The sequence below is a fragment of the Salvelinus alpinus genome, chromosome 39, assembly GCF_045679555.1.
Source record: "Salvelinus alpinus chromosome 39, SLU_Salpinus.1, whole genome shotgun sequence".
In the NCBI taxonomy this organism is placed as follows: domain Eukaryota; kingdom Metazoa; phylum Chordata; class Actinopteri; order Salmoniformes; family Salmonidae; genus Salvelinus; species Salvelinus alpinus.
In genome coordinates, this window is record NC_092124.1 from 4,620,328 (window position 1) to 4,640,271 (window position 19,944).

Here is a 19,944-nt window from a genome sequence, read left to right on the forward strand (position 1 = left end):
AGGCATTCTCAACGTTGTGCGTTAAAGGGAAGACATCCTCCTCCCTCATGTGGTACCCTTGCTGCAGGCTCATCCTGACATGACCCTCCAGCATGACACAGCCACCAGCCATACTGCTCATTCTGTGCGTGGTTTCCTGCCAGACAGGAATGTTAGTGTTCTGCCATGGCCAGCGAAGAGCCCGGATCTCAATCCCATTGAGCACGTCTAGGACCTGTTGGATCGGAGGGTGAGGGCTAGGGCCATTCCACCCCAGAAATTTCCGGGAACTTGCAGGTTCCTTGGTGGAAGAGTGGGGTAACATCTCCCAGCAAGAACTGGCAAATCTGGTGCAGTCCATGAGGAGGAGATGCACTGCAGTACTTAATGCAGCTGGTGGATACAGATACTGACTGTTACTTTTGATTTTGACCCCTCCCCCCCTTTGTTCAGGGACACATTATTCAATTTCTGTTTAATCACATCTGTGGAACTTGTTCAGTTTATGTCTCAGTTGTTGAATCTTGTTATGTTCATACAAATATTTACACATGTTAAGTTTGCTGTGAATAAACGCAGTTGACAGTGAGAGGATGTGTCTTTTTTTGCTGAGTTTATTACTGTCCATGTTCAATTAGTGTTTGAAGCTTATCCCACAGTCACCACAGCGAAATGGTTTCTCTCCGGTACCTTTATGAGTATGCATATGCGCAGGTAGGTTTTCCTTGAGTATGAAGCTTTTCCCGCAGTCACCACAGTTAAATGTTTTTTCTCCTGTGTGTGTCAGTAAATATACAGCTAGGTTTCCCTTCTTGTTGAAACTTTTCCCACAGTCATCACAGCTAAATGGCTTCTCTCCTGTGTGAATCAGAGTATGTTTGGTTAGGTCTCTACCTTATGCTTGAAGCTTTTCCCACAGTTACCACAGCTACATGGTTTCTCTCCTGTATGAGCCCATATATGCCTGTTAAGGCTAACCTTCTGTCTGAAACTTTTCCCGCAGTCACCACAAACAAATTATTTCTCCCCTGTGTGAGTCAGTACATGCCTGTTAAGAGAAACCTTTTGATTGAAGCTTGTCCCACAGTCACCACAGCTAAATGGTTAATCTCCTGTATGAGTCTTTATATGCTAATTTAAGGTCCCCTTGCGATTGAAGCTCTTCTCGCAGTAACCACAGCTAAAGGGTTTCTCTCCTGTATGAGTCTGTATGTGCCTGTTCAAGGTCCCCTTGCAATTCCATTTTTTTCCCAGTGTGAGTAAAAAAAAAAAGTGGTGCTGGGTTTCTTCAATGGTGTGTTGGGATCCAATTGGGCTGATCTGTGGCTAGAGGCATTGTCTTGATTATCTGGAGGGTCACAGGGATTGTCAAGGTGGGTCACAGTGACAAAAGGTTTGAGATTCACTGGTTTAGAGTCACTCTCTCTTTACTCCACCATTTGGAGAAGAGTCAAGGACTGAAGTTGATCCTCCTGATCATTTTTCACACAGGGGGGAGTGAATATGAACTCTATGACGTCAGCCTTGAGTCCCTGAAGCTGCCCTACATCCTGACTGGTCCTGGGGGGAGTCCTCTTCCTCAGAGACAGTGAGTGAGAACTGGCGGGGTCTATTCTACATCGTTTTATTTCGGGTGTGATCCGCAGCAGTCTCCCTAGCTGGTCATCCTCCTCTTTAAATTGGGAAATCTCCTTGTAACTCGCTACCACTTTCTCTATTACTCCCAAAATCTCTACTGCAGCCACTGTTAAACGCTCACTAGCAAACACACTCAAAGACTGTACTTTGGCCATTTTCAGAGGACTGATTGGTCGGCATTCAATTCAAAACAAACTCGCCTCGACTTCCAGAATTGTTTGCATTGCCTTCCTCCTTTGTGTTTTCAGCGGGTGGCGAGCCCAGAAATAGATAACAGCGCCGCCCGCTGGATGGTGTTTTGATCTGGGATAGATACAAAAGCAAATTTGAAGGGTTTTATTGTGAGTGTGATGTAAACGGAATCAATATAATAATGTATTTCCAGTATATAGTAATAGTTCAGATGAATGACGAGGCTGTACAGCTACCGTTGAAATACAAACAATTATATTGGGTATAAAATAACAGAGAGAAGATGCTACTGTGTCATTCTGTATTCACTATGTTACAACTTGATGTTAGATGGTTCCTCACCCTGAAAGTAGTCTATGGGCCAAGAGAAACTGTAATTTATGGTTCAGTTGATTTTAAACAGTCACTACAAACTTCAGCTAACATTAGCAGTGGTGTAAAGCACTTAAGTAGTACTTTCAAGTATTTTTACTTAAGTAGTTTTTGGGGGTCTTTGTACCTTACTTTACTATTTATATATTGCCAATTTTACCTTTAACTTCACTACATTCCCAAATAAAATTATTTCTCCATACATTGTCCCTGAGACCCAAAGGTACGCGTTACATTTTGAATGCTTAGCAGGACAGGCAAATGGTCTAATTCACACATTTATCAAGAGAACATCCCTTGTCATCCCTACTTGAGTCTGGCGGACTCACTAAACACATGCTAAACACATCACTAAACACATGCTTATTGCTATCCGCAAATAAAATAAAAACAAGTAAATAATGCAGTCTAGTTTGCTTTCGTCCCAACAACGAATATTCAACATCAAAACAAACTCGCCTCCACTGATGTATGCTCGCCTCCAAATATATTTCTGCGTTGTCGTGTTCTGTTGTGTTTTTCATCGGACGGCGAGCCTCTAGCTGGATGGATTTGTAGCAAAGAGTGCTGTTGTAAATTGGTGGTCGGGCACATCATTATGTAAACTTAAGCAGATCTTGCGGTGTTTTTTTTTATACTTCTCTACAGTCTAAATGTATTATTAATATAGATTATAGGGATTTATTGTGTTTTTATGTGTCTGTGCGTGGCAAACTTTCAGCTCAGATGATAAGGGTAGGTTCTATTGATTCACAAAGGGGCCTGTTTGTTTATCATATAATTAGAGCTTGTAACAGTTTGAACATTTACAGATTTCCATGACACTAGTGTGAGTGAATACTGTAAGTCATTAGGCAATTTGATTAAATTGAAATAAACTTGATCTGTTCAAAATGCAACTTTTAGGCAAAACACTGACATTATTGCAACGTAACGTTAGTTAAAACCATCCGAGAGCCTAAATAGTACCTTATTCAATAAGGGTGCCATTGCCTGTACATTTTGTCAAAAATATTGTACACAATTACACTCACTTTGAAATACTATTTACATGTGTGTGTGTGCATTTGAGGAAAAACATAACAGTATTGATGAGGGCTCTTGTGCGAGTAGCACTACAATTTTATATCATTCCGCCTCCTTGAACAGGGAATATAATGGCTGACACTGGGCCGATAAGTGTACATTGACTGAGGGGATTCATCAACAACACCGAAACGACTTATTTGTATTTATTGAGACACAGTCTTCTCCTGGCTCTTAGAATGAGCCGTTGACCATAAAGTGTTACGATAATTTCTCAAAAACTCACTGAGGTAATTAATTTCTTTCCACTACTTTTATTAGCCAAGGCAAGTGGCTAGTTCACCACCAGCTAGCTAACGTAGCATCATCACGCAGTTCGCTAGCTAGCTACCTCCTTTCCCAAAACAAAACTAGGTTGGTGCTGTATTTTCGAGGAGACATTAGCTAATGTATTTAACGTGTGCTTATTTTGAAACTATTATAGCCAACAATAACTAACTAGGCAGCTAGCTATCTAGGCATGCAATCTTGTCGGGCCGTGAAATCTTGTTTGTTTTTAGTTAGCCAGCTAGCTAGCTAGATAGGTCACGTTAGCTAACGTTACTAGCAAGTTGACGTTACCTACGCAAGTGTCTGCAAGGTATTGTAAATCCTAGCTAAATGTAATTCCTACTAGATAGTGACAGTACTTTCCTCTCCGAATTTAACATTAGCTTTTGTTTTGAACATCCATTTTTCAAACTTTCAAAGGGCAGTGAATGCAACAATTGTAACGTTAGTTAGCCTTCAATGTATTTTCCATTGTCGGAATTTCACCCCCAGTTTTCGCGGGGAAGGGGAGGGCTCATGCGTTACCATGGCGTGCAACTTCATGTTGCCAAACAGTGACAAAACCAAATGTAAAGTAGTTTAGATTTGCATAGCCCCATTGGTATCCCAAATGATGAATACACCGCATCGATAGGCTATTGGAGTGTATATTGATGACGGTTTTTGTCCCCATTATTCTTTTACGTTAGCTAGAAGTTCTCAGAGGGGGGCTCGTTAGTTGTTGCTAGTGACAGTTGGCTCCCTCGAACTCGCTGAAGTGGAGGGAATTTCGGAAACTTTACCGGGAATTCTAGCGGTCTACAACGCTGGTTTAACGCTAATCCCTCTTGACTAAACAGTGCCTTTTGTTGGGAAACTGTTAGTCAGCAAGAAATCCTTAATCAGTCCGCGATTTCTCCAAAAGCAAACCAACAAATGAATAGTGGGTAACTGAATACACCACACAGGTACGTAATCGATAGGTAAGGTAACGTTATTGATATCGGTACAGTTGTATTATTTAGCTGTGTCATAAATAAGTCATACAATGGTTTGTAGCTAGCTATGGTGTTTTGGATTATTAACGTTATGCCTCATGTTATGGTTTAGTTTACTGTAATACTTGTCATACTTAGGGAAAGTTCTGTGAATGTTGACTGTTGCTTAGTTGCAGGAACATTCCTCCAAACAAGGCACTGTTTCTGACTGGAGGCTGTTTCTGAAAGCAACAAACACCTCTAGAATCATGCATTCTGTTAATGTCATAACGGTGTAGCTACTTTGGAAACACACCTCTGTATATTGGTTTCCTTGTTTGTTTTGAAGTGTGTGTCAGGGTTTCCATTAGGAAAATCTGGTGGCAGACAACGTGACCTGAAATATTTTAATTTGCTGTCAATTTGAAAAATGTACCTGACCCATAATGTTATGCGTTGTGTGCATGACCCATTACAACGTCCACCCATGGTGCTAAGAATGACAGAAATTCTGATTTTGATATTCATTTTAACAGAACACCCAACTCCTGTAATGAAGCAGACACTAAAGCATTATTTTCAAACATTTGCCAAAATGCAATTTGTGGTAAAACAACACCATTCCAAACATCACACCTGATGCCAGCGGTTCCATATTTGACAGAGATAAATCTTAGGTTGCTAATATAACTGGGATTTTGGCTTCTGGACAACGAAAGAAAGTTTGTATGAGAACCCACAGGAGAGATGCCGGGTTAAATGGCATATGAGGAAGTCTATAAAATAATTGTTTCTATGGTCAGATTTTTCCTAGGCTGCGTTGAAGCAAGGTAAGACATGTCCCATAATATGAAGTAAAAACTTTTAGGTTAAAATTGTTTGTAAGTTTGTTTGCAAAATGCATACTGCTGCCAGCAAACTGGTGGGTGACGTGCTGATAGCATGCCTACCGTTGCACTTGATTGGGAGGCATGTTGCAATTGCCAGTTGAGAAATAAAAGTAGTAGCTCTTTTTAATCGTGGCCATCAACTGTTTTCAGGTGACTGCTTTCAGAATTGTTGCCCAATGACTGGTCTTATAAAAGTACATGTTTTACTTAAGCAGCAATGAGCTGAGGAGCTGCTGCGCAGCACTGTCTGACAAGCGATATTCCGCTCAAAATAGGCTCTGTGCGCAGGTAAGAAATTATACATTACGACCCAGGTTCCTTCTATTTTTTTTTCCGGCACTTAACAAATTTCAGGTCTGCTGAGCTCGAACTTGAAAGTTGTAAAAATTCTGTGCAACTTCCAGTGTGCATTTACTCTGAACACTGAGGCTGTACCTGCTTTAAGTTAGTTTGAACAGTAGTATGTAGGCTACTGTGGCTATTTGATCATAATGTAGACCTACCAGAGTGACCTACCATCAAAAACAATGAAGAAAATGCACCTCATAAAATTTTAGCATTGAAATAGCTGTTCTATCTTTCAGCCTACAGTAGCAGCCAATGTGTGGTGTTCAATGTAGGTTTACATTCCATGAGACTTTTGAAAAAACATACAGGGCTTGACAATAACCTGTTCATCAACTTGTCCTTCAGACAAGGTGACTGAAAATGCTGTTTGATCTAAGAAGCCACTTTACAAAATAAAATACATTATTATTGTCATACCATTATTACAGAGAATCAGAAATTATGCTACCCTCTGCCTATGGGCTTGAATAAGCTAAGTAGCCAGTCTCAAAATACAACACTGCCCCTTTTAAGACAAAGCTCTTTAACTGACTCGCTTTTCAAAGATGTCTAGAAATGTACAAGTTTTGTGCTCTTGCCAGAAGCAATCACTCACCCATTGTTGACTAGAAATGAGCTATTACTGACTACTAATTATATTTAACTGCACTAATAACTCACTAACTAGCAAAGGATATGAACAAAATGTGCACACGTGGCTGCATGCAGCTCTTGCTTTGATCTCAAAACAAGCACATCTACTCACAACCACTGTAAACACAATCCAGTTCAAAGTAAATGGCACAGATCCATATATGGCAATGGTTTATTTGCATGTAGGTCTACTGTAGCTCAGATTGTTTATGCTGCACCAGTCTGTATGGAGTATTTTTATTTAACTAGTCAAGTCTGTTAAGAATTTTTTTTTAAATTTAAAATGAAGGGCTAGGAAGAGTGGGTTAACTGCCTTGTTCAGTGGCAGAACGGCAGATTTTTACCTTGTCAGCTCGGGGATTTGATCTAGTAACCTTTTGGTTACTTGCCTAACGCTCTAACCACTAGGCTACCTGCCGCACCAGGTATGGGCTGAGTAGTGTGTCAATGCAATAGAATCCTAATCCGACGTGTTCTGCCTACAACAATCTCTTGCATAGTTTTTTGTTTTGTTATGTTGCATTGAAAATGGATAATATTGTGTTGATTCAATCACAATTTCCACAGTAAAGGGAAACGTTGATAGTGTTAACAGGGAAAAACTCTAGAACAATTAGGTTTGTGCAGTAAACTATTGGCCCAAAACATTGTCACTGCATATTAGGTTTGCTTGAATTGCTCTGTCAACGCATTGTTGTTCGGGCCATTTAAAAAAATATATAAATATTTCAAAATTTGAGGTAGGCTATATGATCACACCGGTAATAGAGCCATTGATGTATTACTTGTGAGACACATCTGAGTGAGCATATGTTTTTAATAATTAGCTTTTAATTTGAATTTTACTGGGCTGATGGTGCCTGCATCTGATGGTCAGTCTCAGCAAAGGAGAGGGCAGCAGACTGAGCGTCCGCCTCTCAACATCCCTCCGCTCTCCCTTTCCTCCACTGACCAAAAAATGGACACCGTCTTCCAGGTGATAGTGAAACTTGAGTCACACCACATTATTTCTGCCTCGTGCACAAATTCATGTTACACCTATGGACAGAGAAAGTGAAATATTCCTCTGTATTAAAAAAGACCCAAGCTGCTAATAATGACGCATGCCTATAGATCCACTTTCCTACTCATTCATTACTGCTGCACTGCTAGTTGTAGGGCTGAGTGGAAATAGGAACCTGCATTTCATGGCCTATAAAAGTGTTGACAGTGCTGAGTAAGAACTTTAAAATGAACTCATTCATATAAAAAGCAGCTCTTTGCTGTATTCGTTGACAGTTTGTCTAGTCGGGGTTTTAATCTCACAGTATCTACTTTGCTGTAGCTTTTTCTTTTATGCATGCGACGATACTGCAGAGATGCTAATCTGAGCCATCCGATTGGCCATCGGTAGGCCTGTAGTGCACTTGATTTGCTCTCTGGGCCCTAGGGAAGGCAGTTTCTACCTTCAGACACATAAAATGGCAACAGTTCGCCTACCCGGCGCGTAGGGCAGGTGAATTGGGTGCACCTACCGCCGTCAGCCCGAGACCTATAAATAAATAGGAACACAGTGCTTTATCATTGGGTTTTTTACAGAAATGTTTTAGCGATTGACTAGGAATTCATTGGAGGTCGATCGACCGGTTGGTGACAACTGTATTTCCATCAATTAATAAAAAAGCATTATTTTGCACTGGGGTGTTTTTTTTCTTCTCCTGGTCAATTTGGCTGGCAACGATTTTTATCGTTTTTTCACTTTGTTATTGTCCAAAAGCTGGCAATTACCCGCAAGCGGAAACCCTGGTGAGTGAATGAGTTGTGTACAGTATGCCAGTATGAAAGAGACCTACTGTGTGTGTACATGCTTTTGTCTCCAGTCCAAAGCCGTTCTAGAGTGTTCACTGACAATGCATGTCAACAACCCAACAGGTGCGGCGCGGAGGAGGACATGGCGACAGGGGGCACTCCTTTTGACGACTGCGCAGAGGATCAGGAGCTGCACAACTGGACCGTTACCAATGGCAGCAGCCTAGAGGACAGGCTCAACAACATGGTACAGAGTAGACGAGAGAGACAATGGCTGCGTCCCAAAGGCAACCTTATTCCCTATGTAGCGCAATGCACTACTTTTGACCAGAGCCCTATGGGTCCTGGTCGAAAGTAGGGCACTACTGGAATGGGGTGACATTTGGGACCATTGAGAATGGACACTAAAAGGTTAAATCCTAACTGGAGATTTGCGAAAGTAACTAAGATCTTTGATTGCATGAGTTTGTGCATATAGCCCCACGGTGGAGGTGTTATAATACCCATAAAACCTTGAGGTCAGGGAAATGGTTCCAATTTCCCCACCATTCATCTATACAATATACAGCCCTTATATGAAGTTTTTCTAAAATCCCTTATGGGGAAAAATGAATGGTGGAAAAACTATTGGAACCATTTCCCTGTTTGGCCGCTAGGTTTTATGGGTATTATGACTCTTGCTGTGGTACTCGAAAGCTTTAGTAAGGATTCAGCTCCCTCACTGTCTAGCTCTAGAGTCTGTCAGTCTACCTACAATGCTGACCAAAGCGAGACATGGATTTGAAATAGTATATTACAAGTTTATTGTAATGTGTCCCTTTTGGGGAACCATGATGTGCTTATCATCAAGCAAGTACAGCATTATACAGTACATGGTATTACATAAAACGCATGCATATGTGGTTATGACCTTCTGTCCTTTTTTAAAGCTCCAGGGTGACGTTTCCCCTAGGTAAATGTCAAGGATCAGCTTCCCCACCCTCAATCCCAACCTGAACCATTTGTGGTGGGGAAATGCAAAACTGACCCAAGATCAGTGTTTAGGGATAACTTCACCCTACACCCCTTTTTGAAAGCTTCCTGTCCCCTCTCAGGACTGGGGCATCCAGCAGAAGAAGGCCAACCGCTCGACGGAGAAGAACCGGAAGAAATTCTCAGCCGGCGGCGTGGCGGAGAGCCGGCTGACCAATGACATCTCCCCGGAGTCCACACCTGGCACGGGGCGGAGAAGGACAAACACCCCTCACTCCTTCCCCCACGTCAAGTACACCACCCAGATGTCGGTGCCTGACCAGGCCGAGCTGGACCGTCTCCGGCAGAGGATCAACTTCACTGATCTAGACGAGGTGAGAGGATTCTCCCTAGAGCTTTCTTAACTAAGCATTTCTTCTTGGAGTATTCGTCTGTGATTGTTGGGGGTTGGTGTCTGGAGGGGGGTCATATTTAATCCAGAAATGTGTTCACCGAAGATGTTGTGAAAGGGTACTGTTCATGTAAAAACGCACACTTTTCTTGGTGTGTTGTCTTTACGAATGTGAAAGTTTTTTAAAAACTAAATGTTCAATGTTCAAAAACTTCAATGTTCCAAAGAACCTTCTTTCCATCTTTTTATATCGCAGAGGTTCTGCTGCATTGTTCTGTTTCAGAGTACTGTAATTTAGTCTGGAAGCCAGGTTATGATACATCCCTCGCTCTCTCTTTTCCCAGAGGAGCGTGGGCAGCGACTCCCAGGGTCGTGTCACAGCAGCCAACAATCAGCGCGAGCTGGCTGCGGAAAACAAAAAGCCCTTCAAATTCCTGCCGCTGCACGTCAACACCAACAAGAGCCGGGAGGCGCCCTCCGCCTCGGCCCCCGCAACCCCCTCCGTCGCCGCCACAGCCAAGAAGCAGAGCCCTGGCCTGGGTCTTGGTCTCAGGGAAGCGTTCACCCCCTCCCTGCCCAGCAATGACACCCCCAGGCTAGGTAGAAGGGCCGAGCGAGGGCTCCTTCCCTCTAGGGAGGATGGGAGAGGAGAGCTCAGCATCGACAGTAGCCAGGTAGGTAACGTCTAGGCACTTTTTTTATTCACATTTTATACTCTCTGTATGTAGTCTGTTTTGTTTGATCAGCCACTTATTGCACAATGCAAATTATTGAAGTTTGTAGTTTCAATACTTAATTAAAATAGAACAAACATAGGACAATGCTTACAACAAAGTTAGTTTAGTTGTGGGTACATAGAGGAAAAACTTGTAAATTTGTCTTACTCAGTAACACATTTTGAACACATCTATATAAATAGCATACCTTGGAACAGCATTTTCACCACTCAAGTCTGTGCTTGCGCTGAACTGATCGTCCTGTGCTGTCTGCAAACGGTCACATGGCATGCTGTGCTCTCGATCTTGTAAGAAAATAAATGGTAGAACAAGGATGGGAGACTAGGCAGGCAAGATGATGATGAAACCAGTGCTTATTTAGGGCAATTTAAAAATATGCCACCACCGCAGGTTCCCAAGTGAGTTCTGCCCTCGTTTAGCTCAGTCTGCAGTGAGCGGACTGGTATCCACGCTCTCACACACCATTTCTCTGTCTCGCTCTCTCTATCATTTACACTCTCAGACATGCACGCACACATGCTCTCTCTCTGCTGTGCCACTATCTCATAAACACCCTGTCTCTCACACACCCTTACACACTCTGGTGTCCCTATCAGGTGGTGAGCAAGTTAGTTCAGATCCGGGAGTATATCGGCAAAGCCAGCTCCATGAGGGATGACCTGGTGGAGAAGAACGACATCCCGGCCAACGTGGAGCGCCTCACCCACCTCATCGCCCACCTCAAGGAGCAGGAGAGGTCCTACCTCCGCTTCCTGCAGAAGATGCTGGTCAGTACAGTACGCTGGCTTATCACGGCTTTCTCACTGTCTCTCTGTTTTTCTCTTTTCTCTGTCTTTGGCTTGATCTGTGTGTCTTTATTTTTCTCTTTCCATCCTTCTGTCATTTAAGGATGAAGGGGGCTGCTTTCGAGAGACTTTAAGTTTGAATTCACTATGGTATTTATAGTAAAAACAAGCTACGGCAGCCTTGGGCTTTTCTCTGTTAAAGAAGCCTGCAGTCCACTGCTTCTTTCTCACATTGCTGTTGATAGTTCAAGGTGTTGTGCTTGGGGGAACTTTTCACTGCACCCTGGTCATGTATTTTTAATGCCAAGGCGTCTGAAACGCCGGCAAGACAGTTGTGTATCTTGTTCCATTTGGCAGACAAATCTAGGACATGACACACATTGCTTCTGAACTGCTGGATGGCACGTGTCATTTGATCTTGCTGTCAGCGCATTTTGCCATCAATATTACATAGGTTACCCCCCTCCGGCATTTATGTGCGAGTAGTTATGACTATTTCCATTGTTGTATAGCAACTTTTTCCCCAACCACTGTTCAAGTATTACATTGAAAGTGAGGTGGAGAAAGGGAAGGAAACGGTTGAAGACCTGTGTTCCCATAGCCACTACACCCTCAGTGTCCATAGTATCATAGTTCGGGCTAAAGAGGGAGACCGTGCTTGCAGTCCGTGCCTACTATTTTACTGACCGCCACCTCTTCTGTAGGCGAGGGAGAATGAGGAGGACGAGGCGGGAACACTGGACTCGGCCGTGGGTTCAGGCTCATTGCCAGAGAGCACCACCCTCAACATCGAGGTGCGCTCCTCGGACGCCTCCAATGCCACCGTAAGTAGCCCTTCCTCTAGTTCTGACAACCAACTCATCCTGCTAGTTTTTTGTTTTATAGAGTTTGGATTGGTCACAAACGAGATCATCTGATATGCTGCTACCAGATAGTAAGACACTTCTTCTAGAAGTAGTCACCCAAGCAGACCAAGGCTCATTTTATTGCTGCCATCCCTCCCTCATCATCCCACTCCATCCCTCCTTCTCTCCCTCCCTCCCTCCTTCTCCCTCCCTCCTTCTCTCCATCCCTTCCATTGCTGGTGTAACACCAGGAAGTCTGCGCTGTCAGCATTTGACGCACAACCAGTTCTGCTTGTGCTGGAGATTTCTTATGTGCGTGTCTCCAACAGGGCCGTATTGCAGGCCGCAGTGACCAGAAGGAGGAGCTGGAGAACTTGAAGAAGCAGCATGAGCTCCTGAAGAAGATGCTGGAGCAGCAGGAGCAGCTCAGGGCTCTACAGGGCCGTCAGGCAGCACTACTGACCATGCAGCACAGCTCCCAGCAAGCCACACAAACCATGGCTGACACCGGTGAGACACGGGCCACATAGAGAGAGGGCGCGCATGCAGAGGAGTAAACACACACTGGACACGGCGCATATGCAGAGCTGGTAGCTACACACACACACGTAACCTTATTTAATTTGTTGTGTGTGTGTTTCAGTGCCGACAGAGAACACAGGCAGTGTGTCAGGGCTGAGCATCACCTCGGAGCTGAACGATGAGCTGAACGACCTCATTCAACGCTTCCACAACCAGCTGCACGACTCCCAGGTACCAGCTACATACAATACTGGGTTGTATTAATTAGGGAACACCACAGTCAAAAGTATTAGCGCTTTGTTCTGCCTAATGAATACAATCCTGGCAAATGTCAAAAGTTGTAATAACATGATATTGTTACCCCTCTATTACAGACGTGATGTGTAACCCTGTAACTAGAATGATTACATTTAAATGAAGGGATAACTGGGCAAAATGAAGTCTTCATGTTGAGTAATTAGAACTTGTTACCATGTTATTACCACATTATCCTGTGGTAATGTAAAGTGCTACCCATCAAAGTAATAAATTATGAGTTGAATGTTTGTTCAACTACTAACACCTACTAACATCCTGTGTGCCTTTCCTTCCTCAGACCAAGGCAGCCGTTCCAGACAACCGCAGACAAGCCGCGAGCCTCTCCCTCTCCCGGGAAGTCTGCCGCTCTCGCTCCTCCCAGCCTTCCCCTCCTTCCCGCTCTGCCTCCTCTTTCCTCCATCCCAGCCCTCTCACCTCCCTGACCTCCATCAACCCCACGTCGGCCTCGGCGGCGAGCGCCAAGCTGACCAAGTTGCAGGAGCTGCAGGACAAGAAGCAGACCATGGACAAGATCCTGCAGGAGCTGCACTCACTCCGTGACCAGACCCTCAACAACAACTCCTGTAAGTTACGGTTTGTCTCTCTAACTGACTTGGAGTAGGATAACACCGTCAGGGAGGGGGGGGGAGTGATATATTTTTGGGCGAGATTCTTGCTAATTTAAACACCTACAAATGCCATTTCCTGCAAAACATTGCCTTTAATGATGATAAACTTGTATTTTTTTATTTGGATTTTTTGCGCAGCTCCCATCTAACGTTCTTTGCGGGGAACCTTGGTGCATATGATACAAGCTTGTAAGTTTGCTGCCGTGCATGTGTGAGTAATGTGTGTTCTGTCAGGTCGCGGTGGCAGTGTGTCCCTGTCCTCTCAGCGTAGCCTGGCTCTGGGCGTGGGCCCCTCGGACCGCCCCTCTGGCCTGTATCGGGAGCCCAACGGGGCCTCAGCCATGAGACGGGACCCCTCCACCTACCACCCCTCCACACACACCCAGCAACCCCAGCATGAGGACGCTCCAGCAGACAAACTCCGGTACGCAACTTCAACTATTATTACGATCAGTGCACATCACACCACAGTTGTATTCATAAGAAACCAAATGGTAGAAAACTGACTGAAATGCAGAGGGACTTCCTGCACTTGCCCAAATCACATTTTATTGGTTGCATACACATATTTAGCATATGTTATTGCGGGTGTAGCTAAGTGTAGCGACATGCTTGTGTTCCTAGCTCCAACAGTGCAGTAATATCTAAACAATACACACAAATCTCTAAAAGAATGGAATTAAGAAATATTAGGACGAGCAATGTCTGAGTCTGGCGTATGAATATGTATGTGTGCATGTATACAGTGCATTCGGAAAGTGTTCAGACCCTTTGACTTTTCCCACATTTTACCTTATTCTAAAAGGGGTTAAATATTTTTTTCCCTTCATCAATCTACACACAATACCCCATCATTACAAAGGAAAAATGGGTTTTTAGACTTTTTTGCAAATGTATTAAATATAAACTGAAATATCATATTTACGTAAGTATTCAGACCCTTTACTCCGTACTTTGTTGAAGCACCTTTGGCAGTGATTATAGCCTCAAGTCTTCTTTGGTGTGATGCTACAAGCTTGGCACACCTGTATTTGGGGAGTTTCTCGCGTTCTTCTCGGCAGATCCTTTCAAGCTCTGTCAGGTTGGATGTGGAGCGTCGCTGCACAGCTATTTTCAGGTCTTGCCAGAGATGTTGGAGCGGGTTCAAGTCCGGGCATTGGCTGGGCCACTCAAGAACATTCAGAGACGTCCTGAAGCCACTCCTACGTTGTCTTGGCTGTGTTCTTAGGGTCGTTGTCCTGTGGGAAGGTGAACTTTCGCCCCAGTCTGAGGTCCTGTGTGCTCTGGAGCAGGTTTTCATCAAGGATCTCTCTGTACTTTGCTCTGTTCATCTTTCCCTCAATCCTGACTAGTCCCCCTGTCCCTGCCGCTGAAAAACATCCCCACAGCATGATGCTGCCACCACCATGCTTCTCCGTAGGGATGGTGCCAGGTTTCTTCCAGATGTGGCGCTTGGCTTCAATCTTGGTTTGATCAGACCAGATAATCTTGTTTCTCATAGTCAGAGTCCTTGAGGTGCATTTTGGGTGTACTCCAAGCGGCTGTCGTGTTCCTTTTACTGAGGAGTGGCTTCTGTCTGGCCACTCAACCATAAAGGCCTGATTGGTGGATTGCTGCCAAGATGGTTGTCCTTCTGAAAGGTTCTCCCATCTCTGACAGAGCTCCAGAGTTCCTCTGTAGAGTGACCATTGGGTTCTTTGTCACCTCCCTGACCAAGGGCCTTCTCCCCCGATTGCTCAGTTTGGCCGAGCGGCCAGCTCTAGGAAGAGTCTTGGTGGTTCCAAACTTTTTCCATTTAGGAAAGATGGCCACTGTTCATGGAGACCTTCAATGCTGCAGACATTTTTTGGTACCCTTTCCCCAGATCTGTGCCTCGACGCAATCCTGTCTCGGAGCTCTACAGACAATTCCTTTGACCTCATGGCTTGGTTTTTGCTCTGACATGCACTGTCAACTGTGGTACCTTACATAGACCGGTGTGTGCCTTTTCCAAATCATGTCCAATCAATTGAATTTACCACAGGTGGACTCCCAAGTTGTAGAAACATCTCAAGGATGGTCAATGGAAACAGGATGCACCTGAACTCAATTTTGAGTCATAGCAAAATGTCTGAATAGTTATGTAAATAAGGTATTTCTGTTTTCTCTGTGATTATGGGGTATATTGATTGAGTTCATTTTTGTATTTAGTACATTTTATATTAAGGCTGTAATTTATGTGGAAAAAGTCAAGTGGTCTGAATACTTTCCGAATGCACTGGATGGGATGTATAGACATGGATAGTAAACTCAGCAAAAAAAAAAAAGTCTTCACTGTCAACTGTTTATTTTCAGCCAACATGTGTAAATATTTGTATGGACCTAACAAGATTCAACAACTGAGACACAAACTGAACATGTTCCACAGACATGTGACTAACAGAAATTGAATAATGTGTCCCTGAACAAAGGGGGGGTCAAAATCAAAAATAACAGTCAGTATTTGGTGTGGCCACCAGCTGCATGAAGTACTGCAGTGCATCTCCTCATGGACTGCACCAGATTTGCCAGTTCTTGCTGTGAGATGTTACCCCATTCTTCCACCAAGGCACCTGCAAGTTTCCTGACAATTTCTGGGGGAATGGCCCCAGCCCTCACCCTCTGATCCAATAGGTCCCAGACGTGCTCAATGGGTTTGAGATCCGGGCTCTTTGCTGGCCATGGCAGAACACTAACATTCCTGGTGAGACAAAACCGCGACTTGTCAGTGAAGACAACTGTTTGCCAGTACTGTCTGGTCCAGCGATGGTGGGTTTGTGCCCGTAGGCAACGTTGTTGCCGGTGATATCTGGTGAGAACCTGCTTAACAACAGGCCTACAAGCCCTCAGTCCAGCTTCTCTCAGCCTATTGGGACAGTCTGAGCACTGATGGAGGGATTGTGCTTTCCTGGTGTAACTCGAGCAGTTGTTGCCATCCTGTACCTGTCCCGCAGGTGTGATGTTCAGATGTACCGATCTTGTGCAGCTGTTGTTACGCGTGGTCTGCCACTGCGAGGACGATCAGCTGTCCGTCCTGTCTCCCTGTAGCGCTGTCTTAGGCGTCTCACAGTACCACATCTGCAGTCCTTATGCCTCCTTGCAACATGCCTAAGGCACGTTCACGCAGATGAGTAGGGACCCTGGGTATTTTTTGTTGTTGGTGTGTTTCAAAGTCAGTAGAAAGGCCACTAGTGTCCTAAGTTTTCATAACTGTGACCTTAATTGCCTACCGTCTGTAAGCTGTTAGTGTCTTAATGACCGTTCCACAGGTGCATGTTCATTAATTGTTTAGGGTTCATTGAACAAGCAGTGTTTAAACCCTTTACAATGAAGATCTGTGAAGTTATTTGGATTTTTAAGAATTATCTCTGAAAGACAGGGTCCTGTAAAAGGGACGTTTCTTTTTTTGTGGATAGAATATTTAGTGAGTCTGTAGAATAGTATATATTCAGCAATAGTTGAATAGGATGGCATTGACTAGAATACAATATATGGAATGAATAAAACAGTATGTAAACATTATTGCAGTGACCAGTGTTCCATTTTCTATTGGGACTACCTGGACTAAATGAATACAACCCATTGCCGATGAAGCAGAGTAGAGGGAACCAACTCAGTCTATTAGCATGCACCCTTTGTATCTCTCTGGTACCGGCAGCTGAAGATCCATACTGCACTGTTCCTTCAGACAAACTCTACCATCCATCACCCTTATCCCTCTTATTCATTCATTAGTCTGATGAATGAACAATAGATCCAATTAGTCAAGTGTCTCTCCTTCATTGAATCAGTTGTTCATGTATCAACCTTAGTCTCTTTCCCCCATTCCATGTCTCCCCATTCATTCCTCCACACTCTCTCTGAAATGTGACTCAAAAGGAATAGACTGCTTGCAAGTCTCACTTACGGTGCTTTTAAGTCCTTGAGGTGGAGACATTTTAAAACCGAATCAGGCCTAAGTCTCTCTCCCCCCCCCCCCCCCCTGCCCACCACAGCAAGCTGAAGGAGGTGCACAAGCGTCTGAATGAGCTGCGTGAGCTGGTGCAGTACTACGAGCAGACATCAGACATGATGGTGGACACAGTCAATGAGAACGTGAAGGAGGAAGAGGAGGAGGAGGAGGAGACTGAGGAGGACGGCTCCATGCTGGAGACCATGTTCGACTCGGAGCAGGAGAACCGCCGGCCCCCCATCACCAACATCAGGTACTTGAAGGACACGGACGGAATAGGGTGAAGTCGTTATTATTCCTCATTAGAGCTGTTTATTAGTGGACCATGTCCAATTCTGATTCTAAGCATCACAGACCTGGGATTCGAACCGGCAACCACGGACAATAACTGGTTAGTTTCAAACCAAGCATATAATCTGTTCCCTTCATGTACCCCAAATTACCTGGTTAATGTAAAATATTGTTTGTGCTCAATTACTTTCCTGGCTAAGAAATGTTATAAAGGTTTAGATAATATCATTCCCAAGGGCAAATCACACCGGGGAGTGAAATTGAGACTTGACGCTCTTCTCCATCTTTCTTTCCCCTGTTCAGAAACCCACAGCATTCTGGGAACTGGACAGAAATGAACAGTCTGACCAACGGCCGAGGAGGCGGCAGCACCAACAACCACGTTGACGGGAGGCTCAACACCGAGTGTGAGATCAACAACCGCTCTGCAGCAGCCAACCTCCGCAGCCTCAACATCCCATCAGCCATAGGTAGCGTGACACATACGCACATTACATGCTTGCAACCTGTACGCGCACACACACACACACAACCCACTCATCTCACTAACCCTCATTGTTTCTGTCTCCACCAGAGTGCCAGTACAACCGCCCCTACAACCAGGTCAAGGACGACGATGATGACGATGCCCTGGAGGATGAAGAGGAGGTGCGGGGGGCCGGGGCCCGGGACAGCGAGGGCTCGGGGTCGAGCAGAAGGAGCAGCCTGGAGAACGAGGACGCAGACTTCGCCCACAAAGTCCACCGGCTGCAGACCGCCAAGCAGAAACTACGGCAGCTCCAGGAGCTGGTGGCCATGGTGCAGGTGAGAGGACTGACTAGAAGCAGAGAAACATAGCATATATGAGAGATATAAAATCTGAAATAAATTGTAGGCCCCATAGTGCAAGTCAGTAATGGGACCAATCTCATCCAAAAAGTTGACTCAAGTTTGCCAAAAAGCACCTGTTCATATGGAATGTTCTATGGACAGATGATTCAGAAGTATAACTTTTTGGATGACATATGTCCCATTTTATTCCTGGCGCAAACCAAACATTGCATTCCAAAGTAAGAACCTTATACTAACTGTCAAGCATGGTGGTGGTAGTGTGATGGTTTAGGAATACTTTGCAGCCTCAAGAACTGGATGACTTGCCTTAGAGCAGAATTCATGGTTCCTTCCATTATCAGAGAATTCTACAGGGAACTGTCAGGCCATCTGTCTGTGAGCTGAAGCGCAGGACTTGAAAGAGCAGTTCATGCTTGAAAACCCACAAATGTTGCTAAGTTAAAGCAGTTCTGCATGGAAGAGTGTGCCAAAATTCGTCCACAGTGATGTGAGAGACCGCTCGACTACAGGAAGCGTTTGGTTGCAGTCTTTGCAGCTGAAGGTGGCACAACCTGTTATTGAGTGCAAGGGGACAGTAACTTTTTCACACGGGCATTGGGTGTTGGATAATTTTGTTTATGAAATTAGTATGTCATTGTGTTTTTTGTTCTGTCTCATATTAGGTTTTGGTTGAAGATCTGATAACATTCAGTTAAAAAAAAAATGTAAAAGCAGAGAATAGAGTAGAAACATATCAACACACACATATAAGCCAATAATACAAAATAGAACACATTGTATAGAATCTAAAATGACCATGGTGCAGCTGAGTGGTCTAGACCGTTCTGAGTGGAAGAGGACCCTTTTGCAGTCCAAGAAAATAGAGCTGGAATTTGAGTCATTTATGGGCGATGGCTTTATGGAATAGTAACCGTGTGACTTCCTGTCTCCCAGAGTGATGATACAGATGCCACCACAGCCGACGAGGGTCTCCACCAGCAGCCCAACAACACCAGAGGTGCTGCTGCTGGCTCCTCCTCCACAGGCAAGAGCCCCAGAGACCTAACCCTCACAGACAAGGCCAGGTAGGAGACTACTCGCACCCATACGGAGCAGCAACACACGCGGTAGAGGCTGTTGAACCATAATAAGTGTATGAAAGTACCTGTGTCTATCTAAGTGAGTGCGTTTAAGCATGTGAATTACACAGCTGGTGATTCTGTTTGTGAATCTAAAATATTTTGTATGTGTCTCAGGGAGAAGCTGTATGAGGAGAAGCTTTGTCAGCAGCAGCAGGAGTTGCAGCAGCTTCACGAGGAACGCCAGCGGCTGATGGAGATCCAGGACAAGATCCAGGACCTGCAGTGGGCCTGCCCCGATCTGCAGGTAACACGTGCATGCACACACACTGAGAACTGAGCACACACCACCCTATTTCCTGATTGATTGTGTTGAAAGGCTTTGGTGTCAGAACTTCTTTCTGACCTATTTTAACCGTAGTGTTCTATATTGGTAATGGGGTATTATTTGAGACAACGTCTCT

At 44.5% G+C, this 19,944-nt stretch overlaps 1 protein-coding gene across 13 annotated transcripts in view; it reads left to right on the forward strand.

Annotated features, from left to right (window-relative positions):
• Positions 1–2,897: 2,897 nt before the first annotated feature.
• Positions 2,898–19,944, forward strand: part of LOC139566895 (pericentriolar material 1 protein-like) — a 40,859-nt gene continuing 23,812 nt past the window's right edge. For 7 of the 13 annotated variants that reach the window (XM_071388248.1, XM_071388257.1, XM_071388259.1 and 4 more), the window contains exons 1-15: positions 3,319–3,497; positions 8,276–8,399; positions 9,247–9,498; positions 9,860–10,189; positions 10,849–11,019; positions 11,742–11,861; positions 12,212–12,392; positions 12,526–12,635; positions 13,000–13,285; positions 13,565–13,754; positions 17,344–17,553; positions 17,895–18,061; positions 18,166–18,395; positions 19,356–19,486; positions 19,658–19,787. In XM_071388248.1, coding sequence (XP_071244349.1) covers positions 8,295–8,399; positions 9,247–9,498; positions 9,860–10,189; positions 10,849–11,019; positions 11,742–11,861; positions 12,212–12,392; positions 12,526–12,635; positions 13,000–13,285; positions 13,565–13,754; positions 17,344–17,553; positions 17,895–18,061; positions 18,166–18,395; positions 19,356–19,486; positions 19,658–19,787 — 2,613 coding nt within the window. In that variant the 5' untranslated portion in view covers positions 3,319–3,497; positions 8,276–8,294. Of the gene's footprint in view, positions 2,917–3,318; positions 3,498–3,552; positions 4,485–7,964; positions 8,150–8,275; positions 8,400–9,246; positions 9,499–9,859; positions 10,190–10,848; positions 11,020–11,741; positions 11,862–12,211; positions 12,393–12,525; positions 12,636–12,999; positions 13,286–13,564; positions 13,755–17,343; positions 17,554–17,894; positions 18,062–18,165; positions 18,396–19,355; positions 19,487–19,657; positions 19,788–19,944 lie in introns of those variants that run through there. The other 6 variants (XM_071388255.1, XM_071388253.1, XM_071388261.1 and 3 more) reach the window with 4 other exon arrangements.